Source organism: Podarcis tiliguerta (assembly GCF_965153285.1).
Source record: "Podarcis tiliguerta genome assembly, chromosome: 12".
NCBI lineage: Eukaryota > Metazoa > Chordata > Lepidosauria > Squamata > Lacertidae > Podarcis > Podarcis tiliguerta.
In genome coordinates, this window is record NC_139545.1 from 23,076,964 (window position 1) to 23,102,356 (window position 25,393).

General features: G+C 41.5%; 1 protein-coding gene across 8 annotated transcripts in view; it reads left to right on the forward strand.

Annotated features, from left to right (window-relative positions):
* CPVL (carboxypeptidase vitellogenic like) overlaps positions 1 to 25,393 on the forward strand; it is a 60,184-nt gene that overhangs the window by 4,445 nt on the left and 30,346 nt on the right. For 5 of the 8 annotated variants that reach the window (XM_083405053.1, XM_083405055.1, XM_083405052.1 and 2 more), the window contains exons 2-9: positions 10,048 to 10,256; positions 11,804 to 11,922; positions 15,922 to 16,036; positions 17,630 to 17,688; positions 18,871 to 18,950; positions 20,638 to 20,704; positions 23,798 to 23,920; positions 24,324 to 24,455. In XM_083405053.1, the coding sequence (XP_083261179.1) occupies positions 10,064 to 10,256; positions 11,804 to 11,922; positions 15,922 to 16,036; positions 17,630 to 17,688; positions 18,871 to 18,950; positions 20,638 to 20,704; positions 23,798 to 23,920; positions 24,324 to 24,455 (888 nt within the window). In that variant the 5' untranslated portion in view covers positions 10,048 to 10,063. Of the gene's footprint in view, positions 1 to 2,824; positions 2,886 to 7,365; positions 7,655 to 8,370; positions 8,456 to 10,047; positions 10,257 to 11,803; positions 11,923 to 15,921; positions 16,037 to 17,629; positions 17,689 to 18,870; positions 18,951 to 20,637; positions 20,705 to 23,797; positions 23,921 to 24,323; positions 24,456 to 25,393 lie in introns of those variants that run through there. The other 3 variants (XM_083405056.1, XM_083405057.1, XM_083405054.1) reach the window with 3 other exon arrangements.

Below are 25,393 nucleotides of genomic sequence, written 5' to 3' on the forward strand. Positions count from 1 at the left end.
ATTCACAGCCAATCAGTGTTGACAGTACTGGGCCGGGTGGATCAATGGTTTGCCGTGATATAAAGCAACTTCCTATGTGTCCATTCAAATTAGGTTGGCTGGGTTTTCTATTACTTCAGGCAGAATCAGGGCAAGGTCTTAGAAGCACAGACACAACTGGCCTTTCTGCAACCATTGCTGTCACTGTTGGAGGATAGCCATGACAATCTCTGGTGACCTGATTGTCAGTACAGCCCTGTCTCTGTGACTGGAGCATTTACTTATTTCTAAGTATCGTTAAGGATGGGTGAATGTAGCACTGTAAAAAAAATAATAATGGGGAAAATAGTACAGTGGTACCTCAGGTTACATACGCTTCAGGTTACAGACTCCGCTAACCCAGAAATAGTGCTTCAGGTTAAGAACTTTGCTTCAGGATGAGAACAGAAATCGTGCTCCGGCAGCGCAGCAGCAGCGGGAGGCCCCATCTGCTAAAGTGGTACTTCAGGTTAAGAACAGTTTCAGGTTAAGAATGGAGCTCCAGAACAAATTAAGTACTTAACCCGAGGTACCACTGTATAGGGCTTCCTGGCCCGGCACAGTTATTCGTTGTCCTTTCAAGATCACTTTCTTTTAAGGAAAAAACAGGAACTCGTTTTTGGAAAGTATGTGACTTGAACACATTCACGAACATGCTGTTTTCTATGTTTCCCTTAGAAACGAAACTGAGAACCGTTTGGTATTTAAGGGCCAGTCTCACTTCTCCATTGACTTGTATGGGGCAGTAGTTGCAAGGATAAGGAATTGATGCATGTCCTATTCGTGTCTGTAAAATTAGCACAACTATTGATGCTGGATCAGGGTTGGTACCATAGCAATGATAAGCAGTCTGCCACTTGTGAAGAGGAAAAGAGTAGTTATATGTAAACTGCTGCAGTTTCTACTGTTTGAAATACTGACCTCCAAGTCTCAGTTTGGCAGCTCATGATTCCGGGAACAGCAAATAGATCTTCTGGGCAGGAATGGGGAAGCTTTTTCAGCCTGTAGGCTGCATTCCTTGATGGCTAGCTTTTCAAGGGTCGCTATAAAACACTTACCCATTCCTACATCATTCACAAAAAAACACATATGCATTCATATATACACCTAGGCATGTGACATTTGTTAATTTCTTCATTCATTCAAACGGACACACAGCCATTCACTCGCTGTCTTTCTCAATCTCACACTCATTCTCTTTCCCCTGCCCCAAACTTGAAGAAAAGATGATTCCTATAGGGAGGGGGGTGATTTTTGTGGAGAGCACAATATATTTGAAGGAGAGAGTTAACCCTTTACTCCCCAGCTGCAATCTTGGGAAACAGACAAGGAGTTAAAAACTCACAATGTGTAGATCTGCCTTTGTATCCTAGTTCAGTGTGATCTTTGGAGGAATATTACATCCACTTTGCTCCTTGGATTTGTGCTTGAGAGGGAGAGCCTTAAGCATCATTGACTATTTGAAACAAAATAGTTATAGCAAAACAAAATACTTCTGTTTTTTGTTTTTAAAAAGCCATGTAGCCTAGTTATGTAGAAGATGCCCTGTACCCATGTGGGGAGTCTGATTTAATTTGCATTTAAAGACGAACTGCAAAGACGAACTTTCAATACACACACTGGAACATAGCCAGATAACATGTTAAAGAATGCATATACCAAGAGAGGTGTATTACTATAATCAACATAGAGAAATGGATTATGTTAGAGAAAATTGCTTTGCTAAAATGTGTATATGAGACAAAACTGCATACAAGAAAGTATATAGGAGAAATCAACACTAAAATTATGGTGACTTTTCACGAGGACTTTTAAGAAAAACAGTTTGCAAACTGATGTGGAAATGTGGAGAACTGAACGGAAGATTAGAAAAATGGAGAGAAACCAAAATTAGCAGATTCTTGTGTTCCTGCTTCTGCATCTTGTTGTTCATATTTTAATATACTGTGCCGCAAAGTGTAGGCGATAGATGACATGCAAAAATATATATTGCTGTCAAACAAATCCCAAATGAACCACTTCTGCCAAACCATAGGTACAGTTCCAAAGTGTAATGGCAGCTATAGGCTTTTATCACTTGGGAAGACAGGCAAACTAATGCCAGTGTACTGGAAGAAGCAAAGATCACAAGTATTGAAGCAATGATTCTTTAACATCAACTTCGTTGGATTGGTCATGTTGTACAGATGCCTGATTATCATCTTCCAAAGCAACTACTCTATTCCAAAATTAAAAATGGAAAGTGTAATGCTGGTAGTCAACAAAAGAGGTTTAAAGACTCTCTCAAGGCAAATCTAAAAAAAATGTAGTATAAACACCAACAACTGAGAAACACTGGCCTGCAAGCACTCCAGTTGGAGAACAGCTTTTACCAAAGGTGTCATGGGCTTTGAAGATGCTCAAACTCAACTCCTGCCCGGAAACCAATGTCCCCACTGTGGAAGGATGTGTGGATCCAGAATTGGCCTCCACAGTCACTCATGGACCCACTGTTAAAACCGTGTTTATGGAAGACAATCTTACTCGGCTACGAGTGATCGCCGAAGAAGAAGGCTGCCATACAGCTTGATCAGATTGTCTCCTGAGAAAAGTATTGTCAAGAATATGGGAAAGGAACAAGAAGGGATAGGTGGTTTTGGGGTTAAGTAGTGGATGGCATATTGAGGCTCCCAGCCTTCAGAAAGTGAATCATGAAGTTCTACTAAATGGGTGAGTGAGAATAAGTAAATGACAGATTTGCATGGGGAGGCAAAAAACGAAACAGGAAATGTTGACTGTGATGCAGTGAAATAGTTCCCTTCTCATTAGTTAAGAGAAATCTGTGGTGCTGCCTTCTACTGTCAAGTTGCTAAAGTCAGTTTTCAATGGTGAGTTGTGAAGTGGTTTCTTTCTTTCTTTCTTTGGGCAAAATGATATAGAAATTCTGGTTGAAAACGAGACATAAACTCCTCTATTGAAACTGGGAAATGTTGTATCACACTAGCAGAATGGGTAAGTAAATTCAATATTTGAAGGAAGAAGAATGCAAATGGAAGGAAACAATGGAAGTGGTTGTGAAGTTTTACAGCTGTGGTTACTATTTTTGCCATGACTGTTTTGTAAGATTGGTTTGAGATGACAAGTGGTTGGCATTGCCTTTAGAGCAGCTATGTAGCATTGTTGCAAAATGCGCTAAATATTTGCTCTTATTTACTCTTTTGACAATGGAAATAATAATCCAGTATTAGCTCCAGTAAGATCAGTATTAGCCACAAGGGGGCATGCCATTGACACAGAATCAACATCAGCTGTTGTTTTACTGTTGCTGCTGCATTCTTATGGTACTTATAAAAGTAGTTATTAGCCATTCTGTCCTTTGGGTAGCCCCACTAAAATTTGGCTGGATAGGATTGGCTAAGGAGAAAGATAGCTTACTACTCGTAACAGGTAAGAATATAGACCCTCAGTGTCTGTGGTGTTCTTGTAGCTGAGCTGATTAAGCCTGTTAAAACAAATACAGTGGTACCTCAGGTTACAGAAGCTTCAGGTTACAGACTCCGCTGACCCAGAAATGGTACCTTGGGTTAATAACTTTGCTTTAGGATGAGAACAGAAATCGCACGACGACGGCGCAGCAGCAGCAAGGAGGCCCCATTAGCTAAAGTGGTACTTCAGGTTAAGAACAGTTTCAGGTTAAGAATGGACCTCCAGAATGAATTAAGTTCTTAACCCGAGGTACCACTGTACCACTCAGGTAGTATTAATATAAAGTTCTTATAACTATGTCAATTTATTATTTCTGAAGCTTGAGGAGCCACAAACCTTTATTATGAATGCCATTTTTGACTGTAGCAAGTGAGTAACATGTCTCTTGAATTTTCTGTTTTCATATCTTTTTTTCCTGAACGTGAAATACTTCAATGTTTGCTTGGAAGAGGAGCAAGATGTTACCAAGCAAAATGTAATCCTAAGAAGTAGTGAAATACTGTGAAGAAATCTGATTCCTTTATTAGCTTCATAATGATTAAAGTTACTCTCTTCCACTGTTTTGCTGAGATACACTTGACTGACTTGGAACCTATCATGGTAAAAGTATTTGGCAAGCTCTACTTGACTTTGTCCAACATACTCTGAAAAAAAAAGAAGATGATTTCTTTTGGTCTTTTCTAGCCAAACACATAACCAAATTCCAGATTTGTACCCCAGTCTTCCAAAACTAGCAACAAAGAATAGACAAAAATGTTTGGGGGCTTGAAAAAGAGCTGAGAGTATAGTGATTCTCAGCAATCCTATCCCTGCTGGACTTGGGAATGAGAAGCACTTTAACTCAGTTGGACTTACTTTTGAGTTGGCATGTATAGGCTTGCAGTGTAATAGTGTGAGCCAAGAAGATCCATTCAAACTTCATCTCGGAAGCAAACTCTGGCAAACCACTCTTCTTCTATCTCTTTCATTGTCCCTCCCTACTTGAGAATATTGGCCTAATAACAGCTGCCTTGAAATTGAGAATTTCTGGCTAACCTGTTCTCTAAGGAGATGCAGATCAAAGTACTAATTCACTTGTTGTGACCTTTTGGACTTTTAAGAGAATTCAAACAGTAGGAGTAAACTGACATGAATTTTGATCTTATACTAATAGCAAACCCATCCTCCAGCTGCGGATCCTTATGTTACCAAATCACTACCACCCAGAATTGATGGAGCCTTAAGGGTTTGTAGAAGTACAAAATAAAACCCCCAAACAGCTCAATTAGGGACATCCTCAATGGCTATGGAATGTTGCTTGCCCCAGAATGGAAAAAGAGTTAGGTAGCTTGTCATTGACAGATCCTGAAGCTGAGGCTCCAATACTTTGGCCACCTCATGAGAAGAGAAGACTCCCTGGAAAAGACCCTGATGTTGGGAAAGATGGAGGGCACAAGGAGAAGGGGACGACAGAGGATGAGATGGTTGGACAGTGTTCTCGAAGCTACAAACATGAGTCTGACCAAACTGCGGGTGGCAGTGGAAGACAGGAGTGCCTGGCGTGCTCTGGTCCATGGGGTCACGAAGAGTCGGACACGACTGAACGACTAAACAACAACAACAAGCTTGTCATTCAAGTTGCACCTGTTGATATTTCCTCCTCCTATGCAAAGGTGCAGGTGCATCTTTACCCAAAAATAGACTATCATTTAAGATGGCATGGTTGGCTGGCAGGAACACTTTGCACTGCAACATTATGTTGCAGTTCATACTTTCCCTACACTATTTGAACTCTCACTGAATACCAATATTTAAAGATTTGCCTTCCTGTAGGATGGTTTCCCCCCCCCCTCTTCTATGGTCATAGATTTACAACTGCATAGACAGGAGAAGACAGATGCTCAGCAGCTGCTTTAGAACACATTAAGCAGTTATTCTGTCAGCCTTTCTCATCTAGATGAAAAGGTCTTCCGTGGTTATCCATTTTGCATTGTTCTGAAACTGATCAGTTTTTTCTTTCTTTTTGTAAATTTCTGGCTCTTTTTCTTATATTTCATACATCACATTGGGACATATATGGGAGGTGATCAAGTAGCAATAATATATTCAGGAGAAACTGTATTGGCTTGTTGCGAACATTTTTGAGAGTCATGCTTCTAAGTACAGTGGTACCTCGGGTTACAGACGCTTCAGGTTACAGACTCCGCTAACCCAGAAATAGTACCTCGGGTTAAGAACTTTGCTTCAGGATGAGAACAGAACTTGTGCTCCGGCGGCAGTGGAAGGCCCCATTAGCTAAAGTGCTACCTCAGGTTAAGAACAGTTTCAGGTTAAGAACGGACCTCCAGAATGAATTAAATTCTTAACCCAAGGTACCACTGTATGTGTGAACAGCAAAAATGTTACTCCCCACCCTGCCAGGTTTCACATTGCTAAATAATAATGTTTTCTGTGTTCTGCAAGATTCAGGACTATAAAACTTTTTTTCCACTTTAAATTTTCATCAGCTCTTTTTTAGAGCAAGAAGGCAAAAAGGAAATAAACAAATTCCTTAGTACAAGCTGCACCACCTTCCATTCCTAGTGAAAGCACTCCCCTACTCTATTTGATACCAAAGGTGTCAAAAAAATTGCTTACAGGCAGTCAGGTTGAAGGGACGATGCAAAGTTTACTATATCTGTACAGTCCAATGGAGAGGGGATTTGGCATTTCAGGAATAAAATGGTGTCTTGGATGCCCTTTCAGGCTGGCTGTTCACTAGTCCCCATTCAGCAAGGCTGCGGTAGCCTGATAACATTGTCTGCGTTTTCTCATCCATTGAGAAAATTCTGCCATTGTTTTATAAGTGTGCCTGAGTGGCTGACTGGTTTTTATATGTGTGGAACTAATGCACCCTTCTGCTTTTGCTACAATAGAAATATTGTCATTTCTCCCCCTCCACCAATCTATTTATCTCTGAATTCTAAACCTTTGATTAGCTGTTCGACTTTGGACAACTGTCACTGGAGTGTAGATTGCCAAGAAAAGACGATATATTCCTTAGCCTTTTCAATATAGAGAAACAGCTTGCATTGCACATGACTCTCTTTAGAGTTCATAAATGTAATTTCCACTGTGAGTGAACAATGCTTTCTCTTGCATACTTTTTCTAGTATTAAACCATGTCTAGAGATAATGCTAGTTGGCCTCAACTGAGCATGAAGGGAAGGGGGACTGGATTTTCTTCCCAGTACAGCATTGTCCTGTGTCCAGCGGTCCATCATCCATTGATTGATAAAGTGTCATTTCTGGGCATGGTGCTTTACAAAGTATAAAAGGAGAGATCCCGGCCTAGAGGAGCTTACAATATGAAATTCAGTACTGAGGAAGGCAAAGGATATAAAGGCAATGGTAGTTCAATACTTTTGCTTTACGTGTATTTAGGCTTTGTTATTGTAGGATAAAGGTAAAGGTCCAGTTGTGGACAACTCTGGGGTTGCGGCGCTCATCTCGCTTTACTGGCCGAGGGAGCCGGCGTACAGCTTCTGGATCATGTGGCCAGCATGACTAAGCCGCTTCTGGCGAACCAGAGCAGTGCACGGAAACGCCGTTTACCTTCCCACCGTTTACCTTCCCACCTATTTATCTACTTGCACTTTTTGGTGTGCTTTCGAACTGCTAGGTTGGCAGGAGCAGGGACCGAGCAACGGGAGCTCACCCCATTGCAGGGATTCAAACCGCCGACCTTCTGTTCGGCAAGCCCTAGGCTCAGTGGTTTAGACCACAGTGCCACCTGTGTCCCTTATTGCAGGATAGGAGAGCCTTTTTTAATGCTGAGGTATGAAGTTAAATATACAGTGGGAGGGGGGAACGTAAGGGAAGGTGGCTACAGTGGATGTCACCTGCGTCTGTTTCTTAGGGTTGGAACCCCAACGTCAAACACAAATAAACTGCTGACCAGTCACCAGGCAGACTGACTCCAGCTACAAAAGCAACTCCTAATGCTGAAGGAACCAGATACCATATTTGTTGTGAGCCCTGCAAAGACCTGCTTTGCTGGCTTTCAGGTGCCCTGCTTGAAACCATGGAGTACAGCTGCCAGTCTGTGAAGACAGTACTGACCTAGAGAGTCTTAACTCGTTACAGTTGTGCCTTGGATCCTGAATGCCTTGCAAGTCAAACGCTTTGGATCCCGAACGCCACAAACCCAACAGTGAGTGTTCCAGTTTGCGAGCGTTCTGTGGAACCCAAACTTCCAAGCACAGCTTCTGATTGGCTGCAGGAGCCTACTGCAGCCAATCGGAAGCCGTGCCTTGGTTTCCGAATGTTTTGGAGGTCAGACGGACTTCCGGAATGGATTCCGTTCGACTTCTGAGGTACGAACCTGTATAAGGCAGGTTCTGGTGGGCTAGCAGCTAGAATGGCTCAGATAGATTTTTTTCTGGCTTTGCATCTTCCAATTCTGGTAGCTTATCAGAAGGGTGAAATTCTAATTGGGCCAGTATCATTATGTCCGGACAGTAACCCTAGAGATGTGGCTCCAGTGCAATACTCATATTGCCTGTAATGTGAGAAACAGCCCTTGGGTAGTTCTTACTGTTGCTACCTTCTAGTTACGCATTTTCTCCTTTGCATAAAAGCACCAACAAGCTCTGTCTTGTTATAGGGAAACAACAAAGCATGCCCGACTTCCTTCAGCGATTGTTCTCTCTAAGGCTGGCATTAGGACGTGGGAGAGAGTAGAGGCTTCAGAGGTCATCCTGCTCTGAGCTGAAATGTGTGACTAACAGCCAGTCTGCTGTAATGCTTGAAAATCAATTTAGAACTAGATTAAAGAAAAGTTCAGCCTGCTTTTGCAGCAGAAAGCACTTCTTTGCTGCATGAACTCTGTGTACACTTGGAAGTGCCATTGATTTAACTTTGGTCTCTCCAGCTGCAACTGGGCTTACACAGGACATCTCTGAAAAAGTAATTCTGCTTCTGCAGCTGCTGATTGAAAACCCTTTCCTTTCCGGTATGACTTGTATAGATTTCTCCTTTCGAAGTCCTGTTTGGAATTAACCAGGTACTCTCTCTAATTGTTGGGCTTGGGGAGAAGGAAATGAAAGACTGCCATTTCCCAACCCATCTGCTTGTGTACTTTCTTGTCTCAGTTGTTGGTGACTGCCTGAGCCCTCATCAGTCTTTCATCTCCCTCCTATGCAATTAGAATTGTGTGATAGAGTGGGGATGAGTACCTGTATACCTGAAGGAGTGTCTCCACCCCCATCATTTAGCCCGGACACTGAAGTCCAGCACCGAGGGCCTTCTGGTGGTTTCCTCACCGTGAGAAGTGAGGTTACAGGGAACCAGGCAGAGGGCCTTCTCGGTAGTGGCACCCGCCCTGTGGAACGCCCTCCCATCAGATGTCAAGGAAATAAACAACTATCTGACTTTCAGAAGACATCTGAAGGCAGCCCTGTTAAGGGAAGTTTTTAATGTCTGATGTTTTATTGTGTTTTAAATACTCTGTTGGGAGCCACCCAGAGTGGCTGGGGAGGCCTGGCCAGATGGGTGGGGTATAAGTATTATTGTTGTTGTTGTTGTTGTTGTTATTGTTATTTATTACCTTGCCCCACCTTCTCTACACCCCCATTGCTTGTTCCCCTCCATGCGTTGGCAGACAGGGCCAATCCAAAACCTGGAAACAAAGACATCAATTGTCTAGTGAGGGGCTTTAAATTGCAGTCCTGGTTGATCACCACAGATTTTCCTATTCCTTCTCTGTCTGCTCTTAACAGGATGCACTGTCTTGCAGTCCTAACCACATCTGCGCAGAATTAAGCCCTGCTAAATTCAATGGTGCTCGCTCCCAGAAAGGGGAGTTATAACCACAGTCTTAGAATATGTTCACATTACCGGGTACTCCACGTCTTGGTGCTCTCCCACTTTTAGTTTTTGAAGCCGCATTCACATGGTGTACGATCCATTATCAATCCTGTAGTTACTCACCAAATACTAGCTTCAATCTGATTAGAAAACTTCAGCTGCATTTGATATGTACTACAGAACGGCACATAAATTTGAGACAGTGGTTGCGCATGCGCAGATGAGAGCTTCATGAATGGGAGTTGTGGAGGGACTGTAGGGGTGGGGAATCTATCTGACTTAGAAGACGCCTGAAGGCAGGGAAGTTTTTTATGTTTGATATTTGATTGTGTTTTTAATATTCTGTTGGGAGCGGCCCAGAATGGCTGGGGCAACCCAGTCAGATGGGCGGCGTGTAAATAACAAAATTATTATTATTATGCATATTGGGTATCCCCACCTGGTCTCCGATGCGAACAACACTCTGCAAATGCAGATTGACACACAGCAGGGGAAAATGACTTAGTTTCATATTAAGCCAACCATGTGAACAAACCCTTAGTTGTGTTTGTTAAAATGCAGCGCTTGTAGCCACTTCTGCTTTCTCAGCTGTGAGAAGGAAGCACTTAACTTTGAGGTAGATGTTGCATAACATCCCAGAGCTACTATTGAGGGGAGGGGAGGGGAGGGTCTAGACAGACTTTACGAAGCCGCAGCAGCGCATGTTTAAAATGGTGCTCTAATCTGATTTATTCTAAGGTAACTGGATGAAAAGATGGGCAAGATAACTCGGGTCTTGCTGGCTTTGCTCAGTCTCAGCTTGAGCTTGGAGCTAGTCCACACTCAGGAGCGATGGAGTGTGTTCCGAAGAGCTTTTCGGGGAATAAAGTATGGAACATCGTTGGGAGGAGACCCTGGAAAACCGCTGTTTCTAACACCTTACATTGAAAGTGGCAAAACTGAGGAAGGTAAAAGTGTTAATCTTGTTATTTTAAAATATGTAAATATTTCCACCTGTTCTTCATTATCTCCTGTGTAGAATTCTACACATAGCAGTAGAATGCATTAGTTGAGAGTGGGAAGCGGGTGGTGATGTGTTCTAAACGACAGAGCCTCTTGAGCTTGCCAATCGGAAGGTTGGCATATCGAATCCGCGTGATGGGCTGAACACCCCGCTTTGCTCTGTCCCAGCTTCTGCCAAACAAGTGCAGTTGTACCTTGGTTGTTGAATGCCTTGGTACTCAGATGTTTTGGCTCCCAAACTCCGCAACCTCGGAAGTGAGTGTTCCGGGATGCGAACATTTTTTGGAAGCCAAACATCCAACATGGCTTACATGGCTTCCGACTGAGTGCAGGAAGCTACTGCAACCAATCAGAAGCCATGCCTTGGTTTTTGAACTGTTCCGGGAGTCGAAAGGACTCCTGGCATGGATTAAGTTCAGCAACCAAGGTACCACTGTAGTTCGAAAGCATACCAGTTCAAGTAGATAAATAGGTACCTCTGTGGTGGGAAGGTAAACAGTGTTTACGTGCGCTCTGGTTTCCGTCACGGTGTTCCATTGTGTACATCTTCCATATGAACTTTTAGTTCATCTGAAGGCTGCCCTGTATGGGAAGTTAATAATGTTTGATGTTTTAATATGTACTGGAAGCAGCCCAGAGTGGCTTGGGAAACCCAGCCAGATGAGCAGGGTATCAATTTTAAAATAATAGTAATTATTATTATTATTATTATTATTTATTATACCCTGTCATGGGGATTCGAACCGTTGACCTTCTGATCGGCAAGCCCTAGGCTCTGTGGTTTAACCCACAGTGCCACCCGTGTCCCTAATTGATAGCCTTAACCTCTGTGAATTTGTCTACTCCAATTTTAAAATCACAGCTAATTTATTCTTAATCACCGACTTGGGACCGGATAATCCTTATCGGGAAGGCAGCATGCAGGGAGGGGAGCCATTGGAAAAAATACCCTATTGGTACAAATGATGGTTTTTCTTTCTTTGGGCTTGCACTCATTTTCTCTTTCCCTTACATATGACCAGAATGCCGACCAATACAAGCACTTTGTAATTGTTCGTGATGCTGAGAGAAGATGTTAAATATAGAGCAGATCCTCCATATGCTTATTATACTTCGCAAAGCTGCTTATTATTTTCGCTTTCTGCGTGTGTCTTGAAAAAACTGGAGTTAATTCCAATACAGGAGTTCTTCTAAAAAACTATTTTACTCAATGTCACAAATAAAAAACCATGTATCTCCCATGCATCTGAACTTCCAGACACTACTTAAAGCGTGTCCTCACTTAGCCATGAAGTTCACTGGGTGACCTTGGGCCAGTCACCTGAATAACCTACCTCACAGAGTGGTTGTGAGGATGAAATGGGGAGGATGAGAACCACATACACCACCTTGAGATCCTTGAAAGATAAAGGTGATATATAAATGTAAGAAATAAAATAAATAATCAGCCCGTCAGTCTGATGTTTTTTATACTTCTCATTCTTTATAATAGGAAGGCAATTAAGTCTGGTAGGCCATCTTCCAGGACCCAATGTGAAGAGCTATTCGGGTTATCTGACCGTCAACAAGACTCACAACAGTAATCTTTTTTTCTGGTTCTTCCCTGCTCAGGTGGGTCTGTTGTTTTGATATGCTGCCATATTAAAGCTTTCAAAGGAAACTTCCATTTCAACAACGTAGATATGGGACAAGATCTGTGCTAGCTCTGCTGCTTCCCAAAATGAGTACAGGTTAATAAAGTTTGGCATGTAGTACCAGGCTACATGGGGACACAGGTGGCGTTGTGGTCTAAACCACAAAGCCTCTTGGGCTTGCCAATCAGAAGGTTGGCGGTTCAAATCCCCGCAACGGGGTGAGCTCCCATTGCTTGGTCCCTGCTCCTGCCAACCTAGCAGTTTGAAAGCAGAAGGCAGAACATATAGCCAATTACAAATGTGAGTTATGTGCATCATCTTGTGATCAAACACAAGAGATTATTGTTTTCCATGCGCTGCTCTGGTTTGCCAGAAGTGGCTTAGTCATGCTGGCCACATGACCTGGAAGCTGTCTGTGGACAAACACTGGCTCCCTCGGCCTATAGAGCGAGATGAGTGCACAACCCCAGAGTCATCTGCGACTGGACCTAATGGTCAGGGGTACCTTTACCTTTATGTGGTGTTTATGAGCAGCCACCACAACAGCCCTGTGGGTGGGGATATTGGGAGATATAACTACAGTGGTACCTTGGGTTATATACGCTTCAGGTTACAGACTCCGCTAACCCAGCAATAGTACCTCGGGTGAATAACTTTGCTTCAGGATGAGAACAGAAATCGTGCTCCGGCGGCGCAGCGGCAGCAGGAGGCCCCATTAGCTAAAGTGGTGCTTCAGGTTAAGAATAGTTTCACATTAAGAACGGACCTCCGGAACAATTTACCGTATTTTTCGCTCTATAAGACGCACCAGACCACAAGACGCACATAGTTTTTGGAGGAGGAAAACAAGAAAAAAAAAATCTGAATCTCAGAAGCCAGAACAGCAAGAGGAATTGCTGCGCAGTGAAAGCAGCAATCCCTCTTGCTGTTCTGGCTTCTGGGATAGCTGTACAGCCTGCATTCGCTCCATAAGACGCACACACATTTCCCCTTGCTTTTTAGGAGGGAAAAAGTGAGTCTTATAGAGCAAAAAATACGGTAAGTACCGTACTTAACCCAAGATACCACTGTAGTTATGTGGCTGTATGTTTTGTACGTGGGAGTAAAGTGTTCAGAGCACAATTTGGACCAATAGGCAAAATGTATGCTGTGAAATGAAATTGAGATGGAGAGTACATTGGTCAGTGAGTCCATGCTAGATTGGAACTGGAATCTACCAAACCCTGATCTAATATCCTATTCACATTTGCTTTGAAAAGTTTCTGTAATTGACTGCCATTATCGGCAAACCTAGACTTTTCCCTTTTGAAACAAAATGTTTCCCGCTTTGACACAGTTTTTCTAGCAGTTATCTGACTATTATCTGACTATTCAGCTTTCAAATTCTGGACTCTCCCTTTGCTCCCAGTACTAATGACCTAGCTTTTCATTTTTCCTTAGAATATGTAGGAGAGTTGATTTAATTATTTGTAAATGAAGAAAAAGCAATTAAATGAAATAGATAATATAAGAGTCCTCAGTTAGACTTGAGAGAGCTCTCTGAATAAAATGAAGAGCTGAATTCAGAACCTGTTGCTCATGAAGATTTGCATTGCTTGATTCCTTGTGCCATTAATTCACACTGGCATAATGTGGTTCCAGAAAGGAATGAGTTGAATGAAACATATTTTTTGCACAGGTGGTTGCCAGAGAAACAAGTGAGCAATAAGAAGAATTCCAAAATCTATATTAGGTCAATAACGTTTATAAGGACAACCAAAATACTGCAAGTGTGGAAGGTTCCAACTTTTTCTTAGTGCTTTCTGTTTAGGAGATGGGGGAACTGACACGTTTAAAGGAGTTGGCAATTTGGCCCAGATGTCTCTAAAATGAGTGAGATCTGAGACCACTTTAGAAAGAACAGCGGATGAGTTTTCAGAACGTTTAACAGGCAAAGACCTAAAACAACATCCTAGTGGCTTTGTCTGAAGAGATTTGAGCTTGTAGTATAAAACTGTGATATCTCAAAACAACTTGCTTAAGTTGACACAATGTTGAGAAGTTTATGCCAATAAGTCCCATTAGTTTTATATTTTTTAAGTGTGAATGTAATTTATTTATGGTTCGATGACCATGAATTATTTCAAAAAGTGTTTCTTAGCAGGATGCAAATTGTGAAGGCTCTTGGATGAAGTGGAAAAATAGGCTTTGCATAAGGACATCAACACTGCTTCAGTTTAAAGATATACTGTTCTGTTAGAAATGCAATATTATTAATCCCAGATGCTATGAGCAGCAGATTTGTTTCTGTGTTTAATACTTCTGTTGTAATCCTGGGCTCATTACATAAATAGCATAGTCCATCTTGTATAACTTATGCCAGAGAGGAAAAACAATTGGCAGCAGTAAATGTTTTATTTAGAAGAGACCCTGAATGGTTTTTCACAACCGATTTTGCTGGCCAATCTCATTTGTCAGCTCTAATAAATAAATAATATTGCGGAAAAGAGTGAGTGTTGTGATAAAAGGGAGTGAAGCAGAAGAGCTTCAAGCTGGTTAAACTTCCATTACTTGGTCTTCAAAATGAGAGATGCACAGATGTTCACACAGAGTGCAATAATGATTGCTCTAGGTCTTTACCCTGTCATGCTGAATTTCTGTGAGGGGGGAGTTGTATCTCGCTCTTTCTCTTTTATGGCGGGCGGGCTATCCCATGTTGGAGTTTCCTCCATCTTTTGTTCTGTGCAGTCCAGCCCCATATAATTATATTGTGGCCTTGCTCACTATGACACAGTGGGAATTGGCAAGCTTTCGGGTACCCAGAAGGAAAATCATGGCCCTTTTGCAACCTGGACCTGTTGCTGCCATGCTACCCAGATCAAAGCCATGGATTGGCTTCATATTGTCTTAGTCCCAACAAACCATAGCCAACCTTTGTTCGTCACTTACCATTCATGGTTTCCCTGAGGGAAACAGACCACGAGTGCAGACTCAAACATAACACTGAGCCAAACTATGGCTTAGCTCTGGGTAGCATGGCATTAGGAGGAGCAAAGAAGGACTGAAATTGTAGCATTTTCCCTTCTGGAGGCACAGAAGCTTGCTCTTTCTTGCTTCACCATGGTTTGGCTTAATGCTATGTGAAAACGAGGCCTGTGTGCATATGATCCCATTTGCTTTACTTCATCTGTTTAAAGTCTGAAAATTTCTTTTCACTGTGCATGCAAGATACTAGGACTGTAGAGACATGGCTTATCAAGCACGTGGTCACTCAGAGCATGTGGAAAGGTCTTGTGTTAGTTATAAAATTAGCTACTGTATTTTTCTGTGTATAAGACAATATTTCCCCCCAAATGTAAGTTTAAAATTGGGGGTCGTCTTATACACAGAATGTTGCAATTAAATATACAACAACAACAATCATTATTACGGTCCAGAGACCCAACAAATCATTACAAAGCAATACACAATTCAATATATAAATAAATACATGCCACCATCCATATTCTTTCCCCCCAGCCTCCCCTCACTATTGGCTATATATATATATTGTTGTTTAGTCGTCTAGTCGTGTCCGACTCTTCGTGATTCCATGGACCAGAGCACGCCAGGCACTCCTGTCTTCCACTGCCTCCCCCTCTCTCTCTCTCTCTCTCTATATATATATATCTATATATATATATATACACACACACTAAATATATCAGTAAAGTTGTTCTGTTTGATGTTTATATATACGGTACTAAATATACCGGTGTTTTGAATATTTAATCAAATATCAGAGTTGTTGTGTTTGGTGTTTAAAATATTAATTTCTTAATTTTGGGCTCAAAAAATAGGGGTCGTCTTATACATGGGGGCGTCTTATACACGGAAAAACATGGTACTTATAAAGAAAGTGTTGGCATTTATTTCTCACAGTCCACCGAAATAATTCATGCATTCTGTAAATTTATGTGGGAACAGCTCCAATTTTTATTGTCCTTCTGGTCTGCAGGTACAACCCGAAAAAGCCCCTATCCTACTTTGGCTGCAAGGTGGACCTGGAGGAACATCCATGTTTGGCCTTTTTGTGGAACATGGACCGTATGTCGTCAACAAGAATCTCACATGCAAGTGTTGCTTATTTCTATGTTGAAGGCTTCCAGCGAGATGTTACTATCATTACAGTTTTAACATAAAAAAAATGTAACCTGTTCCCTTATGGGAATGGAATTTGCATCTGTACTCTTTATGCTGCTGAGCAAATTAGCATGTCTTGCTGTAGCAGTTTCGGAAAGAATGATATTTGATCGTTAATGGCATGAAATAGAAGTACCTTTTTTTTTTAAAAAAAAAAGAAATATTTCCCCTCCCCCCAAACTAAAAATGCATTTGAAATATATTTCCTATATTATCAGTGACAGGTTACGGGTTGTTATAATATTAGTTCACAGACTTAAAATAATATAGAAATATGTTTTAATAAATAAATTTTGCTCCTTAGGTGACATCCGTGTTATAGGAGAATGTGCACTTTTCCCCAAAAAAGTGCTGGGAGGAAAATGGATAAATAAACTGAGAGAGATTCCCAGTCTTGCCATTCACAGAATCATAGAGTTGGAAGGGGCCAATGCAGGAATCTTTTGCCCTGCAAGGGACTCGAACCCACAACTCTAAAAGTCTCATGCTGTACTGACTGAGCTATCCAGTTACAGTACAATCCTGAGTCTGTGGTGTGTGAAGCTGGCATTTGGCTGCATAATACCATAATTTTATTTATAATATTTTTACATCAACTTAGGGCTAAAGCATTCTCAAGGATAGCTTGCAATATAAAATAGGATACAGAAAAATGATTCAAATAATCCACTAATAAACTTTAAAGCAGCCTAAACATGTTTTAATCCATCAAAAATAAATGGCCTTTAGGTTTTGGAAATGTTTTGATCACACCATTCTCCAACCTGGTATGTGACTGATCATACTCGGTTTAAAAAATACCTTTAAAATTCTCACCACAAGTGATATGCATTGCTTTTTACAATTACGCTAGGTGCTAACATCTGTCTGAAGTACTTGGGTTTAGTTTTTTGTTTTTCTGTTTTGGCAGGAAATGCAGAACCATATGAAAATATTGTAAAATAGCCAATGCTATGTTTAATAGCCTAAAACAAATAATAGCATTATTGTATACATTGAAATATTGAATCCATCCAGCATGTTAACAATGCAACCTTCTCATGTTGTTCAACATTGCTGCGTCTTGTGATAGAAAATGAGCAAAAGATGAATTCACTACCGTAATGTGCACCGAGATAATATCAGTGACAAAGTCTGGCCCGATAAATCCATTTTTAATATATAACTTAATAACAGCAGCCATATACTTTAATGGGATGAAAAAAGTAATAGCATATAATGATATTTCAGTTGGCAACTTAATGCTATATAAGCTTGTGAAAGGCTGCATAGTTTTCTTCTGTGGTCTCAAAATGTTGAATAGTGGATCCTACAGTTCAAGCACACCTTGATTATTGACTTATTGGGTGACTTTGGCATGTTAGCCTACAATCCACCTGGGAGCAAGCCCTACTAAGTTCAGCAGGACTTGACTGCTGAGTAGATACAGTTAGGGTCACACTCTTCATCCTGCTTCCTTTTCGGACTGATGCTAATGATTCAAGCTGTAGACACCCGACTCTCATTTTCTTCCGTGTTGATAGTGTCTGAACGAAAATTTCCTTGGACCTCCAAGTTTTCCATGCTCTACATTGACAATCCGGTAAGTGAACAACGGAAAAGCTTCATGTTGCGTATATAAATGTGTCCATTGAAAAAAATGTTTGCTTGACCGCAACAATTGCCTTAACCCTTATGTTCTTGCATCTTAAAATGTCTAAATTTTATCTGTTACATGTAAGGATAGTCACTTTGTCAACAGCCCTTTTTTCCTCAACGTGGTATGGCATTTAAGAAGGATCTCGTGTAGGGGAAACATGGCTAGACAAAATCTTTGCTGCCAGGGCAAACCACTGATGTGGACCCTATGGACCCACCATGCTAGGTGCCTGGGGCTGCTTCTCTGCAGACATTTTTATTATTATTTCCAGTGCCCTGCAATGTGGGGTTCTACCAATGAAGGAGGGGTCCCTTCAGATCTGGAACTAGATCTGTGCCGGCTCTTTACTAACTATGTGGTGGGCTCAGGTCCAAACTAGTCATGACCCACAATATACTTCCTCTGGCTCTTTAGGTTTTAATCAAGCTGAAGCTGAATTTGAGCAGACTGAAGGGACGAGACTGGCTAACCCTTTCCCGCACTGACAGTTTCCCTGTTCAAAATCCCTCTCAGTTAAGGGGGAAAGTTATAGGAGTGAAGGTCTGAGTGGAAAACACTGCTGATTGGGATGTATAATTCCACCTTTCCATTTTTGTGTGTGTGTGATCCTGTGTGTGATTTTAATTCAGCAGCAGCACTTTGAATTCTCTCTTCGCCTCTTTGTGGTGACTCTGGAATATATTTACTTACAATTGAAGGTTGCCTGAGAACTTGGTAGATAAATTCCTAACAGTCACCAGAAAGTTTATTTTAAACAAAGGTTGAAATATATGTCCCCCTTCCTTTATTGACAGGAAAAATTTGGAACTATTTCTGTGTGCCTTGATTTGAAATGTGGCATGTCGCTGAATTTTCTCACATCTTGAACACTGTGCTAGAATAATCCTAACTATACTAGAGATAACGAAAATGAGTCTTATTAAAGGAAGGTTCACAAGCTGCATGTCTGGAGGAATCCAGATCTTCTAATGGACTAATTGAAAAAACAGGTTTTTAAACTCCATTTGCAACTGTAGGAGAAACCATATACCTAACAGAATATCATTTTGCTTGATGTCAAAAACAGCAGCGAAAAACTGGAAGATAATTGTTCCACATATATTTTATATTCTCTTTTGCTCTCAGGTTGGAACTGGCTTCAGTTTCACAGATGATGAAGCAGGTTATGCGGTGAATGAAGACGATGTAGGAAGAGATTTGTATAGGTAAATCAGCCGATACAAGTTGCATTTTCTTCTGCTAAGCTTTTTAAGTGCACCAGAAAAGTCAGCGCTTGCTGACACCTTCTGGAGAGCTTTTGAAATATTTATATAGTAAAATGTTATTTATCCCCTTCTCATTTTAAGGAAATGATTATGTAAGCATTGGGTGAGATCCTAGACTCGTAGAATTGGAAGGGATCACATGAGTCATCAAGCCCAGGAATCTTTTGCCCAACATGGGGCTGATCCAATGTTACTCATACTCAGAGTAGGCCTTGGAAATTGATGGACTTAATTACCGTAACATCAGTCCATTGATTTCAGTGGGTCTTCTCTGAGTATGATTTAGTTCAGGGGTCAGCAAACTTTTTCAGCAGAGGGCTTGTCCACTGTCCCTCAGACCTTGTAGGGGGCCAGACTATATTTTTTTTTTGGGGGGGGGGGATGAACAAATTCCTATGCCCCACAAATAACCCAGAGATGCATTTTAAATAAAAGCACACATTCTACTCATGTAAAAACACCAGGCAGGCCCCACAAATAACCCAGAGATGCAATTTAAATAAAAGGACACATTCTACTCATGTAAAAACATGATGATTCCCAGACCATCTGTGGGCCGGATTTAGATGGTGATGGGGCCAGATCTGGCCCCCGGGCCTTAGTTTGCCTACCTATGATTTAGTTGGATATTGCCCTTGGCATCCGGACTTAACAGAATGGTGTGTGCATGTTTTCAGATGCAGAGAATAGCACAGTAGAGAGCTTTTAAACATCCCTTTCCAGACAGTGGTTTTGTTAAGTAATATACGTGCAGTTTCCCCTCATTCTTGAGAGACATCAGTCAATACATCTGTCTGATTTCATCTGCCTCTTTATAGATTCCCCGGTTTTTTTTAATTCATCCCTCTCCTCTCCTTACAGTCTAGATGGTTGTGTGGGAAAGGTGAGTTCACTCTGAATAAGAATGATGCTTGGTGACAGAGACAGCAGAAATGCAAACTTTGTCTTCCTTCAAGGTGGAAAATTGGAGTTTCATGGCCCAAGCAGAAATGATGTCACGTGTCTTCCTGCTTGTCTCCTCCCCAAGAACTTGTACATATTGCAGCAGAAAATGTCTCTGTTTAAGCGCTGTATCTGCAAGGAGCATTTTAAAAAGTGTGCTGAGACTTCTGCCTATTTGTTAATTAATATTACAGTGGTACCTTGGGTTAAGTACTTACCGGTAATTCGTTCCGGAGGTCCGTACTTAACCTGAAACTGTTCTTAACCTGAAGCACCACTTTAGCTAATGGGGCCTCCCGCTGCTGCCGTGGCCCAATTTCTGTTCTCATCCTGAAGCAAAGTTCTTAACCTGAAGCACTATTTCTGGGTTAGCGGAGTCTGTAACTTGAAGCGTATGTAACCTGAGGTACCACTGTACTGTGAAATAGATTGTGTATGTTGGGATGAGATTAATGCTGTGACACTTCTCTGTAGTTCAGTTTTTGAGACAAAATGTATTTTGTGGCTGAAGGATAATGTCACACCTGCCTGTGACCATATTTTCACGAGCGAATGTCACCCTGCTTCTGTTGAGGTGCAGCTGCCGAATAAGTTAACAAGCTTTCATTTTCATCACTACTATGACATTTGACTACAACCTTTCTTAGTGCAGATATTTTTACCTGTACTTCGTCTGTTATTTCAGTGCCCTCATCCAGTTTTTCCAGCTCTTTCCTGATTATCAGAAAAATGACTTCTACGCAACAGGAGAAGTAAGTTCAGATAACTTTTAATTCTTGAACTGTGTAACTTGTGAACATGAAGATCGTCGAAGAGAAATTAAGGAACTTTTTGTGGATTATCCTAAAGCAGAGGTGGACCTGTCCCCCCTCTGCCCAGTTAGATTTAATTTTAAATTACATTTCCTAGTTACAGGCACATCAATCAACATACTTTGAACAACAGTATGTTTTGTAATTAGTAAAATAATGAAAAATAATATCTATAAAACAGCCAGCAGGGGGAGCAGAAAGGACGAGAACAGTCCCTTCCAGATTAAAAACTGTGTTGTTACCTAGTGATTCCCTTTCCCAGCCCAAAAGTACATTTTCTGGTAGATAACTTTGGCCTCAGCATTTAGTCTGGCAGTGTTTCTTTTAAAAATTAAGGGCTTAGGTATTTCTAGAAGAGCTTTCCCCATTGATCCTTGCTTTGCTCCTGAAATTGATTTCAAAACCTATCCTCCCCCCAAGAGAGAGAAGGGAACCTCTTTGGTATTGCAACTAAAAGCTATCTGTTGCTCCCTGCCTCTAACAACCTAAGCAGAGCCGCTCTTTCTTTGATACTAACTGCTAACACGTGTGACATTCTAGTCAAGAGATACTGCTTTCATTACAGCTTTGTTCTACGAGTCTCCTTTTGTCTCTGAAGATGTAGATCCCATCTTGATTTTTCTGGCAAAGAAAGCTTCTTTAATTTTTTTGCTAACAGAGATACTTGTCTAGGAAAGAAATCTGCAGTGTGGGTGAAAAGAGAGTCAGATTTCACTGTGCCTTTTGCCTGTGGAGACCAGGGATCACCTTCTTGGTTTCACATCATAAAAAGCTTCCTAAGAAAGGAAAGATGGAAGAGGCTTGAAACAAACAGTTGCCGCGCAGCCTCGTGAAGGGTCAGAGGTCAGCTCTTCATTGGCAGAAATTGAAACAAAAGGCCTGAATGCCTAAAGAGGCTGAGAGTATTAGTATATGCTCCTTTGTATATGCTTATCTTGCACTAAGTTATATCTTACCATATCTTCTGCAGTGCACCTGATATCTGCAGTTTGGACTGGGTTACCAATATGCAGAAGCGCTAATACAGTGGTGCCCCGCAAGACGAATGCCTCGCAAGACGGAAAACCCGCAAGACGAAAGGGTTTTCCGTCTGCAGAGGCGCTTCGCAAGACGAATTTCCCTATGGGCTTGCTTCGCAAGACGAAAAAACCGCAAGACGAAAAGACTCGCGGAACGGATTCTTTTCGTCTTGCGAGGCACCACTGTAGATCCATAGATTAAGCCCTTCCCCATCTGTTGCCCCTTGTTCCCCATGTCTTCATTTTCGCTGAGTTGGCTGAAGGTTTCTGTTCTTATCCCTCTCCCCTCATTGATCAAGAACTTTGGCTGCGCCTCTCTCCCAACACCTTCCTCGATTACTCTTCAGATGGCTTGTAACAACTTCTGGTTACCTGCTAAATCTTTCCATTCCAAGCACTAGCCGCATGTTCAAGTATGATTGAAAGTCATGGTTCAGAGGTGACCCAGGAAAGCAGGCTGCATAGACAGCCTGGAAGAGTGCTCTATCCAGCCTAATGGCACATTCGTATTTAGGATTGGCCAGCACAACATTGCAACTCATTGATTCATTGGTTTTTTAAGTTCATGGGTTATTCCAGCTTTGCAAGCATTATTGAGCCGGTTGGATACATGTACAGTAGTACCTCGGGTTACATACGCTTCAGGTTATAGACTCCGCTAACCCAGAAATAGTACCTCGGGTTAAGAACTTTGCTTCAGGATGAGAACAGAAATTGTGCTCCGGTGGTGCGGCGGCAGCAGGAGGCCCCATTAGCTAAAGTGGTGCTTCAGGTTAAGAACAGTTTCAGGTTAAGAGCGGACCTCCGGAACGAATTAAGTACTTAACTCGAGGTAACACTGTACATCCGTTTGATTTCCAAAACGTTCAGAAACCAAAGCCGGGCTTCTGATTGGCTGCAGGAAGCTCCTGCAGCCAATCGGAAGCCACAGAAGCCCCATCGGACGTTTGGCTTCCAAAAATATTTCACAAACCGGAACAGTCACTTCCGGGTTTGCAGCATTTGGGAGCCAAAACATTCGAGAAATAAGCTGTTCGAAAACCAAGGTACGAATGTACTAGGAAATAAAAGACTTTGATTACAAATTTAATTAGTGTACTCAGTTAAAAGGTTGAAGGATTTTTTAAAAAAATCATTTAGGCAGGAATCTAGTTGGTACACACTGAAAGTATTTTGATCCTTTGCTAAAAGGAGAGGGGAGGTAAATTTTGCCCATTTGCTGTCTCTTTTGCACCATCCAGAACCCAAAAATCAACTCGGGAGATCCTCCATAACATGTAGAAGGGGGTTGGCAGGGGAGAAGATGAATCAGAATAAATGCTCCGTCCTCTATGAGCTCCTTCTATGAGCTTAAGAGCACAAATTCTATTGATTACTTACAGCCTTAATAATGAAAACTAATAGGTGCAAATCAAATATTTTAGATGCAGTGATACTGCATAAAAGCATTTATCTTTGGAGCACAATATCAACTCGCCTACATGCACAAACCTCTTGTGTTTATGCTTTTTGCTGCGGCCAGATTGTTAGTGGCCTCCCATTGGAAGTCCAAATCATCTCCTTCCCGAGAGGAGTGGCTATCAAAAGTATGGGACATTGCACTGTCAGAACATCCGACACATGTATGGAGAGTCCTTAACAGTTCATTAAAAATAGATCTTTTTATTTCACATGGTATAAGATCTTATCCTAACGTAAACTCAGTTGAACAGCCCACTATACCCCAGATGAAAGTGTGGAGACGCTTTATGGAGAACTGAATTGACTCACACACACACACCCTTTTTAAAATATATGATAGTTGAATGCATTATTGTATTCTCAGCTTTCAGGTTTTCTTCCACATTGTATTTTCATTTTATTTTTTTCTATTTCTGCGTGCAATTTGTATTGACTACACCTATCACTTTCGATGTATTTTCTATGTGTTTATATCAATAAACAGAATTTTTTAAAATACATGAAAGCTAGTCACACTACCTTTTTGTTTGACTGTATTCTTCAATATCACTAGTCCTATGCAGGGAAGTATGTGCCTGCCGTCGGCTATTATATCCACACCCGTAATCCTACGGCAAAGATAAAGATCAACTTTAAGGGTGTTGCCATTGGAGATGGTCTCTGTGACCCTGAATTGGTAAGGTTTCTCCATATTGTGTTTAATTAATTTATTATTATTATTTTTTGCAAAATCAGAAGTGGATTGTGATTCTCAAATTGCGGGGAAAGGATAACGGAAGAAAGGGGAAAAAAGAGTATTGTTCCATGTAACTTTCTAATTTCAGTAAAACTTTTAATTAGTTTACCACATGTTTCTCAAGAGCAAATTAGCTGCGATCCTGCAGGGAACTAGACTGCTTATAAATGCCACCAAAGTTTTATTGCAGCTTTGGCAAACTATTTAAAATTTGGAAGCATGCTTTAAAAAATAGATAAATCTCTGCTAATGCACTGCCTTTTTTAAAAAAAAAACAACGGGCATTCTAGAAGATTAGAATAATCTAGACTAATATTGCTGAGTTTCTTGATTCCCTTTGCAGATGTTTGGTGGCTATGCAGAATTGTTATATCAAATTGGCTTGTTGGATGAGAAGCAGAAGGCGTTTTTCCGGCAGCAGGCTGATCTGGCAGTAATCTACATCCAGCAGAAGAAATGGAGAGAAGCCTTTGAAGTACGTATTAGAGGCCCACATGCTGGCCTCCAGCAATTAAAACCATCTGAAGAGAGTAAGGGGGTCAGAAGGAAGCAGAATGGAGGTCACAAGCTCCACTCTGGAAAAAGGTGTCCATTTATATTGCAGCAGAAGGGCAAAGAGAGGGAGAACCAATGGAGAGAAAAATCACCGTCCAATGTTTCTACAAAATTTACCTTGGCCTCTTTTCAGAATTGAGTGCTGTGGCATATGTTTACATAGGCATCTCTTTCATGAATTGCTTTAGTTTTTCTAAGTCTGTGCTTGTATGCCCTAAAGGTTTAGCTTATCCCCAGGAAATCAGGAAAGATGCAGTCGTGGAACTCGTTGCATATGCTTGAACACACGCCTGAAACCTTTCTATATCCATGAATAATGGCTCCAATTTTTAACCCCCACCAAAAGAGTGGAAGGCGAAAAAAAGCAGCACACACTGTGGGCTGGCGTTTTGCTCTGAATTTGCGGCGTTTTGTGTTTCCCGCGCAGTGATGTCACGAAGCAGCCTTCGAATTGTGTGCAGCAGTAAGCCGCTAACGAGTTACTTACTGCAATACAGTGCATTTTACAGAATAATTTGTCTAAATTGAGAAATAACCTTTAAAATGCATATAACTGTGTGGCTTGTATTTCCTCCGCTTGGGAAGATCCACCATGCTAACTTATATTCTCAGCATTCCAGTTTATATCCATGCTACACATTAAGGTAAAGGTAAAGGTACCCCTGCCCGTACGGGCCAGTCTTGACAGACTCTAGGGTTGTGCGCCCTTCTCACTCAAAGAGGCCGAGGGCCAGCTCTGTCCGAAGACACTTCCGGGTCACGTGGCCAGCATGACATCGCTGCTCTGGCGAGCCAGAGCCGCACACGGAAACACCGTTTACCTTCCCGCTAGTAAGCGGTCCCTATTTATCTACTTGC